Source organism: Heptranchias perlo, chromosome 25 (assembly GCF_035084215.1).
Source record: "Heptranchias perlo isolate sHepPer1 chromosome 25, sHepPer1.hap1, whole genome shotgun sequence".
NCBI classification, from domain to species: domain Eukaryota; kingdom Metazoa; phylum Chordata; class Chondrichthyes; order Hexanchiformes; family Hexanchidae; genus Heptranchias; species Heptranchias perlo.
In genome coordinates, this window is record NC_090349.1 from 26936574 (window position 1) to 26959043 (window position 22470).

Here is a 22470-nt window from a genome sequence, read left to right on the forward strand (position 1 = left end):
TCAAAAAACAAGAAACCCATTCACCTAAAAGAGGTAACTCCCCTGTGGGTAAAGGCACAACCCAGTGTGATACTAACAAGAACATGCATTTCGATAGTGGCTTCAATGCTGAATATTTGCTTTGCAGAGGGGAGGAGAATTTAAAAAAAAAACAAATGAAAGGAATGGACACCAAGCCATGGGAGAGAAGATTAGGAGAAGTGACCAAAATCTAGGTTGAAAAGATGGGCTTTGAGGAGGTTTTTAAAAGTGATGAGAGAACAGGAGAGGTGGAAAGGTTTGCGAAGAGAGTTCCAGAGGGTAGAACTAAGCAGGCTGAAGACTCCACCACCCATAGTAGAGCAAAGGTAGGAAGTTGCACAGAGGCCATAATTGGAGGATCAAATGGTGCAGGAGAGGATATAAGGCAGGAGGAGGAGGCAAAATCTTAAAAGGATTTGAAGTGATTTAAAATTTAACACATTGGGTGAGAGTGGAGGTCAGAGAGAACAAGGGTGATGAATGAGTGCAACAGTGCAGGACAGGATATGGATGGCTGGATTTTGCACAAATTAAAAGTTTACAGAGGGTGGAGGATAGGAGGCCAGTAGGACGAGAAGTAGAGTTGGGTATCGTCAGAATACATATGGAAACTGTTTCACGTCTGCAGATGATACCACCAAGGGGCAGCATGTAGTTGAGGAAGAGAGGGGGCCAAGGATAGATGTCTAGGAGTCTCCAGAAATAATGATTCGGGGTAGGAAGTGAAGCCATTATGGAGATGTGCTCGCCATGTTTGGACAGGTAGCAGTGGAACTACATGAGTGCAGTCCCATGGAGCTGGACAACAAAGGAGAGGCATTGGGAAGGATGGTGTGGCCAACTATATTGAATGTTGTGGAGAGGTCGAGGAGGAGGTCATTCGTGACTGGTCTGTAAGTGGGACTGATCAGAAGGTCACAGGTTCAACTCTGGTATGTGCTGTTAGTTGATCTCAATCAGGACAGCAGATGGGGTACTACAATTCTCCTCAGTATCCCTGGGCTAGGAAGGGGAAAATCAGTCAGGGCTCACTCTACTAATTGATATCCAGTGATCACTTCTGGAAAGTACACATGTGACATTGGATGAAGATGGGATTGGGCTTAGCTGCGATGCCCTCTGCAGTTGAATAGCCTGATCACACTAAAAAGGAATGGCCACTTGGGTAAGGTCCAACTGTAGCGCCTGAACTAGAATCAGCTAACTCAGCAGAGACCAAAGAGTGAGCCAGGAACATGATAGTCTATTATGGCTTGGTGCTCCAGAAGAGTAGGTGTTAAGATTTGAAGATGTATTTTGGCATGTTAGACATGTGAGCTCCCATATACTGTGGAAATGGCCACACTTTAATTTTGAATCTATGCCATTGATTGCTGTGGAAGAGTCAGAATATGACAAACCTTTGCTCTTTTCTATCACCATTCTTAATCAACTGGATTTTAAAAAAATAACTGAAGTTTTTTTTAATTTGTTCATGGGATGTGGGTGTCGCTGGCAAGGCCAGCATTTATTGCTCATCCCTAATTACCCTTGAGAAGGTGGTGGTGAGCCGCCTTCTTGAACCGCTGCAGTCCGTGTGGTGAAGGTTCTCCCACAGTGCTGTTAGGTAGGGAGTTCCAGAATTTTGACCCAGCGACGATGAAGGAACGGCGATATATTTCCAAGTTGGGATGATGTGTGACTTGGAGGGGAATGTGCAGGTGGTGTTGTTCCCATGTGCCTGCTGCCCTTGTCCTTCTATGTGGTAGAGGTCGCGGGTTTGGGAGATGCTGTCAAAGAAGCCTTGGCGAGTTGCTGCAGTGCTTCCTGTGGATGGTACACACTACAGCCATGGTGCGTCGGTGAAGTGAGTGAATGTTTAGGGTGATGGATGGGGTGCCAATCAAGCAGGCTGCTTTGTCCTGGATGGTGTTGAGCTTCTTGAGTGGAGAGTTTTCTATCACACTCCTGACTTGTGCCTTGTAGATGGTGGAAAGGCTTTGGGGAGTCAGGAGGTGAGTCATTCGCCACAAAAATACCCAGCCTCTGATCTGCTCTTGTAGCCACAGTATTTATGTGGATGGTCCAGTTAAGTTTCTGGTCAATGGTGACCCCCAGGATGTTGATGGTGGGAGATTTGGTGATGGTAATGCCGTTGAATGTCAAGGGAAGGTGGTTAGACTCTCTCTTGTTGGAGATGGTCATTGCCTGGCACTTGTCTGGCGCGAATGTTACTTGCCACTTATATGTTGTCCAGGTCTTGCTGCATTCGGGCACGGACTGCTTCATTATCTGAGGGAATTGAATAAAATCTGAGGGAAGTGAATAAAAAAGCAACCAGTTTTTGAACTGTAAGGAAAATCATTGGCTTTGGGTTGCAGAAATGACTTTGATTGTTTTATAATGCCTCCAGCCTTTCAGCATTTGTCCTGCATCAAATAAGGAAAACATCCACATAATATATATTTATATGACTTTAGACAGGGTAAGTGTGATTTTAAAAATTGACGTCACCTTGCTGTTTGTGGAAAAGGGTTCTTTTTGTCTCTGTATTGAGGAGTGGCCAATAGAAAAAACTGTCCATATATATCATCCCAATCATCCTTGGATAAGGGGGTGGTGCCAGAGGACTGGAGAATTGCAAATGTTACACCCTTGTTCAAAAAAGGGTTTAAGGATAAACCCAGCAACTATAGGCGAGTCAGTTTAACCTCAGTGGTGGGGAAACCTTTAGAAACGATAATCCAGGACAAAATTAACAGTCACATGGGCAAGTGGGGATTAATTAAGGAAAGCCAGCACGGATTTGTTAAAGGCAGCTTGATTGAGTTTTTTGAAGAGGTAACAGAGAGGGTCGATAAGGGCAATGCGGTTGATATTGTATAAATGGACTTCCAAAAGGTGTTTGATAAAGTGCCACATAATAGGCTTGTCATCAAAGTTGAAGTCCATGAAATAAAAGGGCAGTGGCAGCATGGATACAAAATTGGCTAAGTGACAGAAAACAGAGAGTAGTGGTGAACGGTTGTTTTTCAGATTGGAGTGAGGTATACAGTAGTGTTCCTCAGGGGTTGGTACAGGACCACTATTTTTGATGTTTGTTAATGACTTGGACTTGGGTGTACAGGGCACAATTTCAAAATTTGCAGATGACACATAGAATCATAGAATTATAGAAAGGTTACAGCGTGGAAGGAGGCCATTCGACCCATCGAGTCCGCGCCGGCTCTATGCATGAGCAATCCAGCTAGTCTTACCCCCTGCCCTATCCCCTTAGCCCTGCACATTTTTTCGTTTCAAGTACTTATCCAGTTCCCTTTTGAAGGCCATGATTGAATCTGCCTCCACCACTCCCTCAGGCAGTGCATTCCAGATCATAAACACTCGCTGCGTAAAAAAGTTTTTCCTCATGTCACCTTTGGTTCTTTTGCCAATCACCTTAAATCTATGTCCTCTGGTTCTTGACCCTTCCGCCATGGGAACAGTTTCTCTCTATCTACTGTGTCTAGACGTTTCATGATTTTGAATACCTCTATCAAATCTCCTCTCAATCTTTTTTGTTCCAAGGAGAACAATCCCAGCTTCTCCAGTCTATCCGCATAATTTAAGTTCCTCATACCTGGAATCATTCTCGTAAATCTCCTCTGCACCCTCACTAAGGCCTTCACATCCTTCCTAAATGCGGTGCCCAGAACTGGACACAATACTCCAGTTGTGGTCGAACCAGTGTTTTATGAAAGTTCATCATGACTTCCTTGCTTTTGTACTCTATGCCTCTATATATAAAGCCCAGGACCCCATATGCTTTTTAGCTGCTTTCTTAACCTGCCCCGTTACCTTCAACAATTTGTGCACATATACCCCCAGATCCCTCTGTTCCTCTACCCCTTTTAGAATTGTGCCCTCTAGTTTATATTGCCTCTCCTCATTTTTCATACTGAAATGCATCACCTTGCATTTTTCCACGTTAAACTTTATCTGCCACGTGTCTGCCCATGCCACCAGAGTGTCTATATCCTCTTGAAGTCTATCACTAACTTCCTCGCTGTTCACTACCCTTCCAAGTTTTATGTCATCTGCAAATTTTGAAATTGTGCCCTGTACTCCCAAGTCCAAGTCATTAATATATATCAAGAAAAGCAGCGGTCCCAGCACTGACCCCTGGGGAGCACCACTGCATACCTCCCTCCAGTCCGAAAAACAACCGTTCACCACTACTCTCTGTTTCCTGTCATTTAGCCAACTCTGTATCCATGTTGCTCTTGCCCCCTTTATTCCATGGGCCACAATCTTAACAGCAAGCCTACCATGTGGCACTTTATCAAACGCTTTTTGAAAATCCATATACATCACATCAACTGCATTGCCCTCATCTACCCTCTCTGTTACCTCTTCAAAAAACCCTATCAAGTTGATTAAACACGATTTGCCTTTATCAAATTCCTGCTGGTTTTCCCTAATCAATCCACACTCATAGAGTCATAGAGTCATAGAGTCATACAGCACGGATAGAGGCCCTTCGGCCCATCGTGTCCGCGCCGGCCATCAGCCCTGTCTACTCTAAGTGACTGTTAATCCTTTCCCGGATTATCGTTTCCAAAAGTTTCCCCACCACCAAGATTAAACTGACTGGCCTGTAGTTGCTGGGTTTATCTTTACACCCTTTTTTGATCAAGGGTGTAACATTTGCAATTCTCCAGCCCTCTGGCATCACCCCCGTATCTAAGGATGTCTGGAAGATTATGGCCAGTACCTCCGCAATTTCCCCCGTTACTTCCCTCAGCATCCTAGGGTGCATCCCATCCAGACCAGGTGACTTATCTATTTGCACAAAACTCGGAAGTGTAGTGAACAGTGAAGAGGATAGTGATAGACTTCAAGAGGACATAGACAGGCTGGTGGAATGGGGGGACACATGGCAGATGAAATTTAACGCAGAAAAGTATAAAGTGATACATTTTGGTAGGAAGAACGAGGAGAGGCAATATAAACTAAAGGGTATGATTCTAAAAGGGGTGCAGGAACAGAGAGATCTGGGGGTATATATGCACAAATCGTTGAAAGTGGCAGGATAGGTTGAGAAAGCGGATAAAAAAGCATACGGGATCCTGGGCTTTATAAATAGAGGTATAGAGCACAAAAGCAAGGAGGTCTTGATGACCCTTTATAAAACACTGATTCGGCCAAAACTGGAGTATTGTGTCCAGTTCTGGGCACCGCACTTTAGGAAGGATGTAAAAGAGATTTACTAGAATGGTTCCAGGGATGAAGGACTTCAGTTACATGGATAGACTGGAGAAGCTGGTGTTGTTCTCCTTAGGGCAGAGATGGTTGAGAGGAGATTTGATAGAGGCATTCAAAAGTCTAGACAGAGTAGATAGAGAGAAACTGTTCCCATTGGCGAAAGGGTCAAGAACCAGATATAGATTTAAGATGATTGGCAAAAGAACCAACATGAGAAAAAACTTTTTTACACATTGAGTGGTTATGATTTGGATGCACTGCCTTAGGTAGTGGTGGAGGCAGATTAAATCATGGCTTTCAAAAGGGAATTGGATGAGTACTTGAAGGGAAAAAATTTGCAGGACTACGGGGAAAGGGCTAGGTAGTGGGACTAGCTAGATTGCTCTTGCAGATAGCCGGCATGGACTCGCCGGGCCGAATGGCCTCCTTCCGTGCTGTAACCATTCTATGACTCTATGATATCCACAGTTTCATTGAGAGGTGGTAAACCTTCTTTGTTAGTGCCACTGCCTGTGCTCAGAAGCAAATTTAGTCAAATTTGCTTGGTAGCTGGGCAGTATTTCTTTGACATGCTAATGTACATGAGCCCACAAATTAAGGGAAATAGATAAAGTTAATTGGGGCTGATTTTCCCGACCTTAATGGCCCGTGTGCTGGGGCACTATGGACAGTTAGTGGAACATTATGGACTGGAAAAAGGGATGGAAACTAATTATGCTGCTGTCTGTCACTTTTGCGCATGACATGCATTTCCAAGGCTCGAATGGGTGGGTTCAGAAACTCCTGCCTGATACAGGCGGATGCATTTTAATGACATGAAAGTAACATCATAACATCTTCCGTATCATTTTCCAACCCTATTGCTGGGCAGATGCCTCGGTTAAAGAATGTCCATCGGAACTGGAAGTTATTCTTTCCAAGTTGAACCTTGAGATCAAAGGATCTTTAAAGGGGCAGCCAACAACTTTCATTTAACTTAGCTAGAACAACCTTACAAGTTATTTGGTGCAGCAGGGGCTACATTGTGTAATGAGGCCATTTTGCTGCAGACACCAGGACAAAATTTCCTTTGGCCTTTATGCTGCTGCAGGCCTCTGATACCTGCAACACCACACAACTTCCTGCCTTCAATTTGGAATGAATTCAGATCTGAGGCACTAATTGCACTCAGTGCTTGGTCATCATGTATAAAATAGCAGAAGCCAGAAAAGCAGTGGGGTTCAGCAAAAGTCAAGTAATTCAAATGTGAAACACACACTTACTCTGGGCAATTACGGCAAGGAAAATTGGCCCTATTGTCTCTAATGGCTGATCTGTCAGGGGAAATGCATCAGAGGAGGATAGTTAAACCTGAATTTTCCAATACCAGACAGCCATTGTTGCAACATAAATGTGGCACCCAGTATTGGAAAAAGGACTGAAACAGGCATGTGTTTCATTGAAATATTTAGTTTGTGGGTGTGTCAGTCTGCATGCCATTTCCCATCACTCTGGCTAGAAATAAAGAATTCCTGCAGCTACTATGCAGCATAAGGCTGGCACATTCGGTGGTAGTAATGGTTAGATGTGGCCTGAAAATTTGTTGCACCCCCTTGTAAGCATGTTGCAGTGTTGACCTAAGGGGATGGTACGGTGTAGTGGCACTGAGGTCAATCCTCACAAACACCTCATGCAGCTCCACCTCCATTTCAGCAACCATTAAACAAGTGGTCAAGTGCTGGGCTTCTCGATCATTTGCCTACAGACTCATGCCTCACCTTGGATTTTCTTTCCCTTCATTTTTGCCTGACTCTTAGCCCCCGTCTCTTCAGACTTGCTAATAAATTTAGATGCCTTTTGAGGTGCTCCAAAATGTTTCAGAACGCTTGTCTGCCCATGGTGATACTCCCCTTTAATTTTTCCAATCCCCTTAAATTTAACTTACACACAGTTTTCCACGTCAATCACTAATGCACTCACTGCACCTGTCTTCATCCGCACCTATCACTATGCTAACGGACTGACTTTTAAAAAATTGGCTGTGAACAGCAAATTTTCATTTTAGTCTGTCCCAAACCATTCTGAAGAAACAGCAAAATCATACAATTTAGGCTTTAATATCTCAACATTAATATCTCTGACATGCAAGGCTTCTTTTGGCATAAAGACACTGACCTAGCTACTCAACTTTAGTTCAGCCTAGTTGGGTTCTGTGTGGTGGGCAGAAACTTTGCACCAGCCACATATAATCATCATATTGGGAAGTCTACAAAAAATTGTTTAATTCAAAAGTCTTGAAAATTATCGGACTGTTTAAGAAATATCTACATGAACCTCTTGTGGACTGATTCTGTTGCTATTGTTTTCAAAGTAGTTGTACCATTGGTATCTTGCCACGTCTTTCTGCTTCCGTGTAATTACCTTACTTATAAATAATTTGTCTGCTAGTTTTAACTTGAATGTGACAGTCTGGCAGTGTGATATATACCATCATACAAAGTAGACAGGAGAACAGGGTGGGCATTCCATGTGGTCTTCAGTGCAATATACTGTACTTAAAGGATAATTAAATGTGTCACACTATCCATCCATAGAATGTATAAAGCTGCAGGTGTCAGTTCGTAGACAGGTCTGCTTAAGGAAATACCCTCTTTGCTGTGAACACAAGTTAAAAGTGTTGAGAGAAAGCTGGATTCATAACAATCACTATAGCCCTCAATTATAATTAATGTGTTTATTTATAGACATGTAGACATATTCCATTCCTAACAACTTTCTTGCAAAGCTGTAATTTTTGCAATGTGGTCTTCAAATTCATTGAAAATAGTAGGCTTGTCAAAAATTATATCTTTGTTGAAGAATAGCAATTTTCCTCAGCTGAGTTCCCAGCTGTGATTTCCTTTTTTTGGGAAAATTATTGCTCTTTGACTGCATTGATATATACTTGAAAAATAGTCTGAAGAGATACTGGAATGGTGTGAACTCTAGCAGATGATTTGTAACAAGTATAAAAGAGAAAGGAAATCTAACTTATAAGTTGTCTAAGGAATAACTTTGCTTTTGTATTTTAACAGGGGAGAAAAGATGTTAACCTCGCAGAGCACGCTGTTAGACAGCGACACAGAAACAGAGGCAACGGCAGCAGCAGTCAAACTGAGACTTCTGCATCAATTACGCAACCTGGAAGGTGATCAAAGGGCTTACCGTGAAGAGTCTGAGCGTACCATCATACGCCAACTGTAAGTTCTTTTGCAGCTTCATGCAAGAGGAAAGCCATGATTTTCTGAAAATGAGATTTCCAGCATTTAAAGTTAGCATTGGTAAAATGCTACTGCTTAAACAAGATGTTGCCAGATTTTTTTCTTAATGTGATGATATTGGGGCTCTTACAGTCTGGTAACACAGCAGTTTCACAATTCTGTGGTAACAGGTTAAAAGACAAATGGGGCCAGTTGACTATTTTGTGTTCAATTTTTATCAGTTCACATCTAGAAGACATGGTCATTCTTGGGAGTATGGTAATGAACAGCTTGTATGGTGTCAGACCAGGATAAATACTGATTCTATACTTCCAGTGTACCATAACAATCAAGCAGTGACACCGCTACATAATGCCTAACAGCATAGTGTTAGGGCACTGAGATTCTGTGTCACCATGTGATGTGATCAGATTCTTCCCCACAGTTTCCAATCCCACCTGGGAAGAAGGGAAGTAGAGCCTGGGAAGAAGGGAAGTAGAGGTGAGAGAGAAAAGGAGGGAAACTTATGACAAGTCTGCAGGTAGGCTTGTTGGGCCTGGGGGATGCACTCCTGCTCCTCCAGGTCCACAAGCAGTGCGATAGAGGTATTAACCTGGGGGTCAATTTTCGGATGGCCGAGCGGGTGCGTTTGTGGTGGTGGGGGGCTCCTAAAATTGGGGATTCCCGGAGCGGGGATGCACTCCTGCTCCTCCAGGTCCACAAGCAGTGCGATAGAGGTATTAACCTGGGGGTCAATTTTCGGATGGCCGAGCGGGTGCGTTTGTGGTGGTGGGGGGCTCCTAAAATTGGGGATTCCCGGAGCGGGTCCTGAGCCCGGCTCCAACCCGCCCACTTCCGGGATCCCCCCTGACGCGAATCGGTGCGCGTGCAGCCCCTGCATGCGGGACTCCCACGGGCAATCAAAGCCGGCGGGATCCCACTTAAGATCATTATCTGGGTACTTGAGGCCGTTTACAGACCTCATTAGTTGGAGATTTTAGGAGGATTCGGATTTTGGACTACCCAGACCGTGTTTCCCATCCTGGGGGAAACACTGCCTGTTTAAACAAAGATGTGGAGATGCCGGTGATGGACTGGGGTGGACAAATGTAAGGAATCTTACAACACCAGGTTATAGTCCAACAATTTTATTTTAAAATCACAAGCTTTCGGAGATTATCCCCTTCGTCACCTGACGAAGGGGATATTCTCCGAAAGCTTGTGATTTTAAAATAAAATTGTTGGACTATAACCTGGTGTTGTAAGATTCCTTACATATGTTTAAACAAACGTGTTGCAGCCAGCAGCCAGTGGCAGCTGCAAAGGTCCATTTAACAGATGCGGGGTAAACCCTCATTCATTGCAGCAGGGCTCTCTGTCACCTCAGACAAAGTTTTGCCTGTCACACCGTTGTCTCCACACTCCAAATTATTAAATCATACCTAAACTCTGCTGTCCAAACACATTTACCTACTTTGTGGACCCCGTCACCCTCACACCGTCAGGATGGGGGGGGGGGGGTGGGGGTCCATTGCTGCATTCATCACTCCATTGGAGGACGAGCAACATCACCAGTCTTGCCAGGCATGCCGTCCACCTCCGCCGCATGGAGCTACACAACACAGTGCTGTGCAACAGGCACCTGCACAAAGTAGTCGTGCAACTACACATACACCCACTGTAGGGTGACCCAATGGGTGGCACAAGGGTGTTCATGGAGAACCTCATGAAAGGGCATTATTGCACAAGCCAGTCAAAAATGGCCAAGACATGGCAGTAGTGGTGACAATGTAATTTGTAATGTGAGTTGATCAGAAATCAAATATAAGTAAAAACCATGACAAACCCTCAAACACCCTTGTGCATCCACTTCATGCTCACGACACATTTGCCTCACGCTTCCTACTACACATACGTGATGCATGCCCTGTGGCTGCAGCACAGGTAGTGGCAGGTGGGGTGAGGCTGACCATGAAAGAGATGCATGAGAGGATGATTATGAGATTGTATGAGGATTGGGTTGAGTGGTAGTGGTGGGATGAGTACTGGCGAGGTGAGTAAGTGCAGATAAGAGAGGATGAGCTTTTGAGTGTGTGTGAGCAGTGATGTGATAGAGTAGTGTTGGCAGTGCAGAAGGAGATGTGGGGTGGGGGCGGTGATGTGGCAGATGGAGTGTAGGGGAATGAGTAAGTGTACTCACTTCAGCTGACCTACTTAGGTCATTGAAGCGCCTCCTGCACTGTATGCAGGTGCGTGATATGTTGGTGGTGCAGGTGACCTCCTCTGCCACCTCGAGCCAGGCCTTCATGGTGGCAGAGGCAGGCTACTTCCTCCAGTCTGCCAGGGAGAAGATCTCTGTCCTCCCCCCTCCTCCTCACCCCATCCAGTAGGACCTGGAGTGAGGCATCATTAAACCTGGGAGCAGCCTTCCCCCTGGGTTGCTCCATGCTGTAATTTTGGCTCCTTCCTGCAGCATCAGTCAGTGGAGGACTGCCCCTTTAAATAGGGCTCCTCCAGCTGACAGCCTATGATGCGGGAGCACAGTCCGCCCGCTGCGCAGCTTTCCAGCGCGAAACCCGAAAGCCAAGGTAAGTGGCTTCAATTTACTTACGATCGCGTGGGGAACCGACCGATTTTACTGGGCGGGTTACACACGCGCCCAGTCGACCCCCCGCTGGCAACTTGCCTCCCTCCTAATATTGGGCCCCTGCTGTTTCGAGCTTTCTCGCCTCCTTTCACCTGGCATGATGCAGAAGACCTGGGAATCCCGGCCCCCAGGGGTTAAAAAATAAAAAGCTGTAAAAATGGAGGCCCGCGGCCTCCTTGAAAGCTTTCACTGACTGACCTGCCTCCTAAGAGCGGGTTGGTTGCCCGCCCCTCATCCCGCCTCTGTTAGAACCAGAAGTGGGCGGGTTGGAGGCAAGTTGGGGTCAGTTTTTATTTTTTTTACAACTTTTACCTTCCCACCTGCCCCCAACCCACCTGTTTGTGGGGCTAAAATTTCGGCCCTGGGATCAGATTTTCTACTTGCTCTCTCAGTGGAGGAATGGTACCTGATGTGACAAAAATAAATCATGTTTTAACTATTTTTGGCTTGGTTGTGGTTCCTTTAATTCAGTCACAATACATAGAGCCAAAACCAGCTGCATTTAGAACCATGCCCCAGCCTAACTTAATATAACGTTGCAAGGACTATTAGTTGGTTTGGTCCCTGAGCAGATAACCAAGCCATACAATTGAAACATGAACAACTGTGCCATTTGTTCAGTTATGTTGTATGACTGGCAGCTCCTTTTGAATGTAGCTGACAGTTATTCAAACCCATGAAGTCCCAATAATCGTTTCAGGGTTATTTAATTAGTTAGGGCTGTTCAAGTTAGAGTCAGTCTGGAACTTTATAAAGATCAAGTCAGGCCATTTAGTCCCCGCAGATGGTAAAATTATAAGAAGTAAAGAATAATTGTGCATCCAAAAGCTTAATTATAAAATGCACAATCTAGTGTAGAGATTGCAAATCATTTATTAGTTTTGTTGTTTCCAGGAGTTAGCACAGTCTAACATCTACTGTAAATAGGTACATAATATTATTCTTATTTACTCACTTGTTTATCTATTAATCAATACATTTGTTTGGCAGTTAAGGCCTAAAACAAGGTCTGCTGTTTGTGATGCTCTGCCGGTCTCTGAAATATGAGGAAGATCCTGGAGAGGCACAGGATAGATAAAGCAGCTAAGGCAAAAGGACAGCTTTCTGTTCATTATCATGGGCACGTTATCAAAAATTTACGTAGATATTGGGACCAGTGAAGATACTCTCGAGGTTTTAAGGAGCCAAGAACTCATTATGAGAGTAGTGCAATTATTGAAGTCAAAATATCTAGAGTAAGAAGAGCAGGAATAAAATCTAAAACCTAATGCTTGGTATGGAGCAAAAACCAACAATATAGCTAAAAAATTTATAAATAAAAAAAAATTAAAATACCTTTAAAACAAAATGAAATATATAACACAAGTGCTCGAAACCAAACACATTGTGGTTATCTGTGTAATGTGAATCACATATCCACACACGAGGCTGACCAAAACTCAGTCACAATTTTGTTGCTCACAAATTATGCCCCTCTCACATGTGGAAATCTAAACTATATTGCATTCTCTCTTTTTATTTTGCTAATTCTTCATCATGTCTTATGGGTAGAATGTCCTCTGTCAGGTGGGATAGGAGTGCATTGTAGCTAGTAATGTTGCATGCAATCCATTAAACCCCTTTCCCAAAGTTTGATAGTACTAATATACTAGTATGAAATATCTGTAGTATGAACACAGTCCTTTCTGGGGTCATTTCTTAGGACCTTTTAATTGCTTTAGCTTAGAAGATTGTTTAGCCAAATTATCTGGGAACTTCCATGGCCAAAAGCCTGGGTGATGGTTTGAATTAGCTTTACTTGTGTTAGCTAAAAGTTGTTTCCCAGCATTCAGTTCCAAAGCTGAACTTCTTTTTGTATGGTCAGCTTTCAAGCTGAAACTCCATTTTAGACACATTTTAGGTAATTTCCCAATGAACCTTGAAGGCACACTGGACAATTTGCATTGCACTGTTCCTATAACATAATTTCTCCCAGTTCCACTTCAATGCCCCTGCTTAACAATAACAAGTCTGAAAGATGTACGTCGGCAGGAAAATAGATTTTGCACCTCCATTGTTTGTGGCCACTTTGAATTTTCAAACAGGATGCTGAAATTTTCAAAGAAAATACACAATTCAAATATTGTTCATTTGCTGCACAGGTGCTAGTTGTGCAGCCACAACTTTTAAAAGCATTTATTTGCTTTCTCTCACTAGCCAAAACAGAAAGAGGGAGAATTGCACTCTGGCTATAACTATAGGAGCCATATATAACATGGAGCAGCAGGCCTGCCAAAACCACACAAAGAGCAGGTGGGCTGCATGGGTCCTGGGTAGTAAGATGGGGTTCATGTTTCTAAAATGTCTTTGGAACTTTATTTTTTTACAGACGAGAACTAAATGCATTGCAGCATGAACATGAAAGTCTAGCAACAAACATGGCCCTCATCACAGCTCCTCAGAATGTACAGAAAGATTTCAACAATTCAACACAGATAAAGACGTTGATGCAAAGCAAAGAGGAGTATGACTGCCTTGCTGAGCAGGAAAAGAATCTGATTGCTAAGCTTGATGCTCAGGTATGTTTCTAGAATCTCCTACATTAATGAAATAGTATTTCGAGGTTTTGAAATTTTAAAATTTGAATCAGGAGCAGTAGACCAACCATTTAATGGGTGAAACAGAATTGATTTTCAGATTTTCTTTTTATGATTGTCATTGCATTGCAACATCGGTGCACGATACCATGGATTGATGGGACGGAGATTGAAAAATTGCTGGAAATCTGAAATAGAAACAGAAAATGTTGGAAGTGCATAGCAGGTCAGGCAGCATCTGAAAGAGAAAATAAATTAACATTTCAGGTAGGACTCATTCTTAAGAACATGTGAAGATTCTGATAAAGAGTCCCACTTAAAAGATGAACTTATCTTTCTCTTTCAGATGGTGAGCAACCTGGTGAGAGGATTTCCTCTGTCTATTATGTGTAACCAAATCTTAAACCTCTTCTTTATAAATGGTGTAGAATTTTGTTACACGTAATGCAGGAAGGAAATCTATCCTCCTGTTGTGTACTGCCAACATTTTCTATATTTAAAAAAATTGATTACTGTGACGTTTGTTTCCGGACTCTGCTGAGTTTCCAGTCTCAGCCAGGCCATTGCATTCAGGGGAAATAGGACAGGGAGACTTTGTGGTCCATTTTTGCAAAACTACATATGATCTAGATTTTCTATCTTTTGATTATGAATGGGTAGAAAAATCTAGCCCTAAGGAGCTCACTATCTGTTAGCACCTAATGCAAATTGGTTGTTGGAAAAGGATGAGTGGCTAGTCTTTTTTTGGAAAACTACAGGACCCATTGCAGTCAGTTAGTATCAGCACAAATAATATTTTCATAATTGAAATGATTAAATTATGAAAAGTATTTTCTTTAAAGGAGCCTACTCTCAGGCCTCCAATAGTGCTCTCTGAAATGTGTGGAAGTAGTTTGGGGTGATTGCTTCTCCCAGGTCCTCCTCCCTTGGGGTTCTTCTGCTCAGCACCCTGTAGATGCATGGTTGAGATTGGGAATTTCAAACTACCCCTTTTCTTGGTCTACTATTACAAATAAATTAATGCCCTTTAAAACTAAGATGATCTCTCTATTTTATAAAATGGGGTGATGAGCAGCAAGCTTGTCCCTTTATTTTCTTCTCTGTTCCTGTTCGGCCACATAGGCTGTACAGCCAAGATGCAAGGCAGCAACTTGGTTCTAGTCTCTGCTTATGCTGCTCTGGAGGCAGCGCTTGGAGGTGCAATGTTCTCTCCTCCTGTGAGGAGGTATCGAGGCATTGTTTAATGCTTCACAATAGTAGCACAGCTGAAGTTAGGAGCTCACAGTATGGGTGGTCAAATCTGTGTCCCCCACTCAAATGCACTCCACCATTGTGCCATTCAGCTGATTTTTATTCTCATTTTGATGATCTAAAATATGTTTGTATGCTGCATTTCATTCACTAATCTTATCAGAGCATTGTCTCTCATATTGAGCGATGTGAAAGTAATTGCTTGATTTGCCATCCTTTACTTGTATATCAGCCCTTGGGAAAATACTCTTGTTCTGTAGAAAAATGTTGCAGCCAGCTACATTATACATTAACACATAAAAGACTCATAAATACTTATAAACAATTACACGTCAGATACCTTTATCGTACAGATAAGAGACCAAGAAGATAAGATTACTAAACAAAAAATGTCTATTGGAGGATTGAGGAGTGTTCACCATCGACGCAGACATTTGCATAAACAAATACAGACTTTGGAGAATCAGCTGAACTTGGTAAGTTGATATAGTTGTAATGAATAAAGATGTTTTTGAAACCATTTTAATGTGTATAGAAATCATGGGAACAAAAGTTTTGGTTACCAGCAACCCGAGTAATTCACTTTTAATGTGTCCTGACATATGTCAAAATTGTAAAATAGTGTATGTGATGAAGATTAGATTTGATATCAGTACTGCCTTCTTTCTATGATACAGTTTTCAGAAGGAAGAATCAAATTGGACCAATAGTTGAATGAAAGTGTCTCTTTACTGAACTTCCAGATGTGCTGATTCCTGGGGCCTGATTTTAGCAGGGGTGCGGGTTCTCGGCGGGTGGGCAAGCGGGCGCGTGGGTAATGCGCCCGGTGAAATTAGTGGGTTTCCCGCGCGATCGTAGCAGGCAACGCACTAATTGGAGCCACTTACCTGCTCCTCCGGGTTCCCCGCTGCTGGTCTGCGCATCGGGCGGCCTGCGCATGCGCAGTAAGATCTGTCAGCTAGAGGCGCTCTATTTAAAGGGGCAGTCCTCCACTGACAGATGCTGCAAGAAATAGCAAAGATGACTGCATGGAGCAGCCCAGGGGGAAGGCTGCTCCCAGTTTAATGATGCCTCACCCCAGGTATCAATACATGGGGTGAGGAGGAGGGTGAGGACAGAGATCTTCCACCCGGCGGGCGGGAGGAAGCGGCCTGCCTCTGCCACCAGGAAGGCCTGGCTCGAGGTGGCAGAGGAGGTCACCAGCGCCACCAACATATTGCCCACCTGCACACAGTGCAGGAGGCGGTCCAATGACCTCAGTAGGTCAGCCACAGTGAGTACACGTAGTCTTTCCCCTACACTCCGTCTGCCACATCACTGCCCCCACCCCACATCTCCTTCTGCACTGCCAACACTACTCTGTCACATCACCCCTCATACCCACTCAAACCCCATCCTCATCTTACCTGCACCTACTCACCTCGCCAGTACTCACCCCGCCACTACCACGCAACCCAATCCTCATACAATCTCATGGCTCTATCCCATACTCACCCTCTCGTGCATCTCTCTCACGGCCAGCCTCACTCAACCTGCCACCACCTGTGCTGCAGCCACAGGGCATGCATCACATATGTGCAGTAGGCAGCGTAAGGCAAACGTGTCGTGAGCATGAAGGGGATGCACAAGGGTGTTTGAGGGTTTGTCATGGTTGTTACTTCTATTGAATTTCAGAACAACTCACATCACACATTATATTGGCACCACTACTGCCATGTCTTCGCGAATCCTGTCCGGTTTGTGCAATAATGCCCGCTCCTGGGTATCACTATGATGACCCACCACTGATGCCACCCATTGTGTCACTGCAGAGTGGGTGTAGGTGTATTTGCAGGGCTCTTCTGCGCTGACGACTGAGAGACATCGGCGATGTCCCCGGTTGCACCCTGGAAGGCTGTGGAGGAGAAGTTCGGGAGGGCAGTGGTGACTTTGACAGCGACAGGTAGGAAGATGGTGCACGGGCCAGCCAGGAGCAGCTCGGCATGAAAGGGGCTGCAGATGTCCACGGCTACATGTCGAGTGACTCTGAGCCTCCGTGTGCACTGCTGCTCAGAGAGGTCCAGGAGGCTGAGCCTCGGTCTGTGGAACCTGTGGCGAGGGTAGTGCCCTCTGCGACGCATCTCTCTGTGCGGTAGCCCTCCCTCCTGCTGTACAGGTGGATGTGTCACAGCACTCTGTTGTGGAGCTCCACGTGTCAGAGGTGGATGGCTTGGATGGCGAGGCTGGTGAGGCTGGTGATGCTGTTCGCCCTCCGAGGAGGTCAAGACTGCAGCTACGGCGGCCCCCATCCGGAAGATGTACATCTGAGGGGGTCCGCAAGGTAGGTACATGTCTCCGGACCCCGGGGTAAGTGTGCAGGTTGGTGACTTTGACCGTCAGGAGGAGGGTGGTGGAGGCCAGACTTTGTCCCAAGTGACAGAGTGGCCTCCTGCAAGGGTGAGGGTCTCCCCCGCTCCCCCTGTCAAATGGACCTTTGCAGCTGCCACAGGCTGACAGCTGCAACACGTCCATTCGAAGTGGGAGTGTTTCCCCCAGTGTGGGAAACAGTCCCATGTTGATCCAAAATCACACACAGTCCCTTAATCAGGTCAGTTAATGACCTGAAATAGCTACATAAATACTCTCAAGTGGCATCCCGCTGGCTTTAATTGCCTGCAGGATTCCCACCAGCGGGGGCTGCGCGCGCACGCTGGCGTGTCAGCGGGGAACCCGGAAGTGGGCGGGATCGAGGCAGGATCCGGTCGGGATCCTGGATTTTACGATTTTCGACGCCCCCCCCCCCCGCCGAGAATGCACCCAACAGCGGGTGCTAAAATCGGGCCCCTGAAGTTGGCAGCAGCTCTTGAGAAGCTGCTGGTAACTTTCCAGATCATTCTGGCACTTTGCATAACATGGAAGCTACTCTAGTCGGATCCAGCTAGGACTGTGTGTTCAAATTAAGTTTAATTATTACAATAAAACTTCCTCTAGCATTTAAAAAGGCTGAAAATAGTTTTAAATATTTTTCAGCCTTTCCAAAGGCTGTGTGGGGGTTGGGGGATGGGGGAGCACTGGAAGGCCTAAAGGAAGGCAAATCCAATGTTGGGTACAAAATAGAGTCTATGGGCAAGTGGCAGAGTGCTGCAACCTCTGAACCTCTGATGGCTGATGAAGTAAAAGTGCTGGTGCTTGAGGCGGCTGGAAGCAGACTTGCCCTGATTGGCATTCCAGACACTGTCCCCAGGGGATAGCAGTGCCTGGCAGGAGGTGTTAGCCAGACTGAATGCTGCCCTGCAGTACCTAGAAACAGATACAAGAATTGATGGCCCACTTTAAGGAATTTAGCAAGGTCGGATGAACTAACAATACTAGATACTTAGAACAAATGTAGCCTGTCCACATTTACTGCTTGCCCATGCCAAGTCTTCATAGAACCTTGCTCTTTCATTGCATGATTCATATCTCAGCAGAGCACATAGTCCAGATGCAATGTACGATGAAACCTTGTCACTCATATTTCAAAGGGCTTCAGGTTGGACAATCAGTGATCCCCTGTACTTTGGGAAATGTCGCAGTGTGATGACATTGGACACACATGTTCGGTGGGAAAAGAGATAAAAGTGCCGGCAGTTTTGACCAAGGTGTCAGTCCCCATTTTAATGCAATGTGAACAGCACAATACCTTTTTAGTGCAGTGCTAACTGGAACTGAGCCAGAGGCATATAACAATTGAGGACACTGGTAGTGCCATCCCTTTGTTGCACGTTTGCTGCAGGTACCTTTGCTACAGAAGATAAAACTCTATCCTGTTGACCGGTAACAAGTTGTCTTTGGTTTACGCCAAGGTCTGCAGAATGGCCTGGGATGCTTTAGGATGCATTTTGTAACATCTCTACCATGAAATTCAGGTGCTTTCCAAACAAACTTACCTTAAGGAATCAGAACAAATTGTTGCCAAAAAAAATGTACAAATATATATAAATAAAAAATTCAGAAACATGGAAAAATGTCTAACAAATTTTTTTGCACTAAATAGATAGTGTAAACATTACAAAAAAAAACCTTCCAAAGGCAATGTAAGAGCTCCTGTGACTGTGGAACTTCACTTGTTTCCATTCTAAATAAGCACACAAGAAAAAAAGAGTAAACCTGGCATAAATTGCTTAGTGTTCACATACAGATTTTTGCATTAAATCTGGGACCTTAATGAGACTGATATAGGAAATGGGTGCAGCCACTAATAATAGTGGAGGTTGATATTAATAAGAATAAAACTGGATGGACCACTAGGCACCGGACATGACAAAGGCAAACCAAGCCCAGTCGACCCTGCAAAGTCCTCCTCACTAACATCTAGGGACTTGTGCCAAAATTGGGAGAGCTGTCCTACAGACTAGTCAAGCAACAGCCTGACATAGCCATACTCACAGAATCATACCTTTCAGCCAACGTTCCAGACTCTTCCATCACCATCCCTGGGTATGTCCTGTCCCACCGGCAGGACAGACTGACCAGAGGTGGCGGTACAGTGATATACAGTTAGGAGGGAGTGGCCCTGGGAGTCCTCAACATTGACTCCGGACCCCATGAAATCTCATAGCATCAGGTCAAACATGGGTAAGGAAACCTCCTGCTGATTACCACCTACCACCCTCCCTCAGCTGATGAATCAGTCCTCCTCCATGTTGAGCACCACCTGGAGCAAGCACTGAGGGTAGCAAGGGCACAGAATGTACTCTGGGTGGGGGACTTCAATGTCAATCACCAAGGGTGGCTCGGTAGCACCAGGTCTGACCAAGCCCTGAAGGACATAGCTGCTAGACTGGGCCTGCGGCAGGTGGTGAGTGAACCAACATGAGGGAAAAACCCACTTGACCTTGTCCTCACCAATCTACCTGTCGCAGATGCATCTGTCCATGACAGTATTGGTAGGAGTGACCACCGCACAGTCCTCGTGGAGATGAAGTCCCGTCATCGCACTGAGGACACCATCCAACGTTTTGTGTGGCACTACCACCGTGCTAAATGGGATAGATTCAGAACAGACCTAGCAGCTCAAAACTGGGCATCCATGAGGCGCTGTGGGCCATCAGCAGCAGATTTGTATTCCAGCACAATCTGTAACCTCATGGCCCGGCATATTCCTCACTCTACCATTACCAACAAGCCAGGGGATCAACCCTGGTTCAATGAGGAGTGTAGAAGAGCATGCTAGGAGCAGCACCAGGTGTACCTAAAAATGAGATGCCAACCTGGTGAAGCTACAACACAGGACTACATGCATGCTAAACAGCGGAAGCAACATGCTATAGACAGAGCTAAGCGATTCCAAAACAACGGATCAGATGAAAGATCTGCAGTCCTGCCACATCCAGTCGTGAATGGTGGTGGACAATTAAACAACTAACGGGAGGAGGAGGCTCTGTAAAATTCCCCATCCTCAATAATGGCAGAGTCCAGCACGTGAGTGCAAAAGATAAGGCTGAAGCGTTTGCAACCATCTTCAGCCAGAAGTGCCGAGTAGATGACCCATCTCGGTCTCCTCCCGATATCCCCACCATCACAGAAACCAGTCTTCAGCCAGTTTGATTCACTCCACATGATATCAAGAAACAGCTGAGTGCACTGGATACAACAAAGGCTGTGGGCCTCGACAACATCCTGGCTGTAGTGCTGAAGACTTGTGCTCCAGAACTAGCCGTGCCTCTAGCCAAACTGTTCCAGTACAGCGACAACACTGGCATCTATCCGACAATGTGGAAAATTGCCCAGGTATGTCCTGTCCACAAAAAGCAGGACAAATCCAATCCGGCCAATTACCGCCCCATCAGTCTACTCTCAATCATCAGCAAAGTGATGGAAGGTGTCATCGACAGTGCTATCAAGCGGCACTTACTCACCAATAACCTGCTCACCGAAGCTCAGTTTGGGTTCCGCCAGGACCACATGGACAAAAGAGCTGAATTCCAGAGGTGAGGTGAGAGTAACTGCCCTTGACATCAAGGCAGCATTTGACCGAGTGTGGCACCAAGGAGCCCTAGTAAAATTGAAGTCAATCGGAATCAGGGGGAAAACTCTCCAGTGGCTGGAGTCATACCTAGCACAAAGGAAGATGGTAGTGGTTGTTGGAGGCCAATCATCTCAGCCCCAGGACATTGCTGCAGGAGTTCCTCAGGGCAGTGTCCTAGGTCCAACCATCTTCAGCTGCTTCATCAATGACCTTCCCTCCATCATGAGGTCAGAAATGGGGATGTTCGCTGATGATTGCACAGTGTTCAGTTCCATTCGCAACCCTTCAGATAATGAAGCAGTCGGTGCCCGCATGCAGCAAGACCTGGACAACATCCAGGCTTGGTCTGATAAGTGGCAAGTAACATTCACGCCAGACAAGTGCCAGGCAATGACCATCTCCAACAAGGGAGAGTCTAACCACCTCCCCTTGACATTCAACGGCATTACCATTGCCGAATCCCCCACCATCAACATCCTGGGGGTCACCATTGACTAGAAACTTAGCTGGACCAGCCACATAAATACTGTGGCTACAAGAGCAGGTCAGAGGCTGGGTATTCTGCGGCGAGTGACTCACCTCCTGACTCCCCAAAGCCTTTCCACCATCTACAAGGCACAAGTCAGGAGTGTGATGGAATACTCTCCGCTTGCCTGGATGAGTGCAGCTCCAACAACATTCAAGAAGCTCAACACTATCCAGGACAAAGCAGCCTGCTTGATTGGCACCCCATCCACCACCCTAAACATTCACTCCCTCCACCACCAGCGCACAGTGGCTGCAGTGTATACCATCCACAGGATGCACTGCAGCAACTTGCCAAGGCTTCTACGACAGCACCTCCCAAACCCACGACCTCTACCACCTAGAAGGACAAGGGCAGCAGGCATGAACAACACCACCTGCACGTTCCCCTCCAAGTCACACACCATCCCGACTTGGAAATATATCGCCGTTCCTTCATCGTCGCTGGGTCAAAATCCTGGAACTCCCTACCTAACAGCACTGTGGGAGAACCTTCACCACACGGATTGCAGCAGTTCAAGAAGTCGGCTCACCACCACCTTCTCAAGGATGATTAGGGATGGGCAATAAATGCTGGCCTTGCCAGCGACGGCCACATCCCATGATCGAATAAAAAAAAATATTACAGAGTGGTACACCAAGAATCAGCTATAAATTAAAATATTTATATTTTCAAATTTCCTGCCTTGTCTAGGTTTCAAGTGCATATGGTCAATACAAAATATTTGTAGAGCAGTAATTCATTTTGTGTTAATTCATTTTGTTGTGTATCGATGTTTCATATACAAAGGTGTTAACTTAGTTTAGTTGGTAGCACTCTCAACTCTGAGTCAGAAGATTGTGGGTTAAAATCACACTCCAGGACTTGAACACATAGGGAGTGATTTTAACCCCCAAGAACAGGTGGGTTGGGGGCGGGTGGGAATTGAAAATAGTTGTTTTTTGGATCGCGACCGCAATCCGGCTTTATTTCCGGGTTTAACTTGGCCGCGTAAAAGTACAGGCTTCCCAATGGGAATG

The 22470-nt window shown here is 45.3% G+C and overlaps 1 protein-coding gene across 1 annotated transcript in view; it reads left to right on the forward strand.

Annotated features, from left to right (window-relative positions):
• Positions 1-252: 252 nt before the first annotated feature.
• The window catches only part of LOC137342314 (coiled-coil domain-containing protein 63-like), a 49801-nt gene continuing 27583 nt past the window's right edge, over positions 253-22470 (forward strand). The window contains exons 1-4 of the mRNA XM_068006254.1: positions 253-347; positions 8298-8462; positions 13478-13667; positions 15290-15412. Coding sequence (XP_067862355.1) covers positions 253-347; positions 8298-8462; positions 13478-13667; positions 15290-15412 — 573 coding nt within the window. The remainder of the gene's footprint in view (positions 348-8297; positions 8463-13477; positions 13668-15289; positions 15413-22470) is intronic.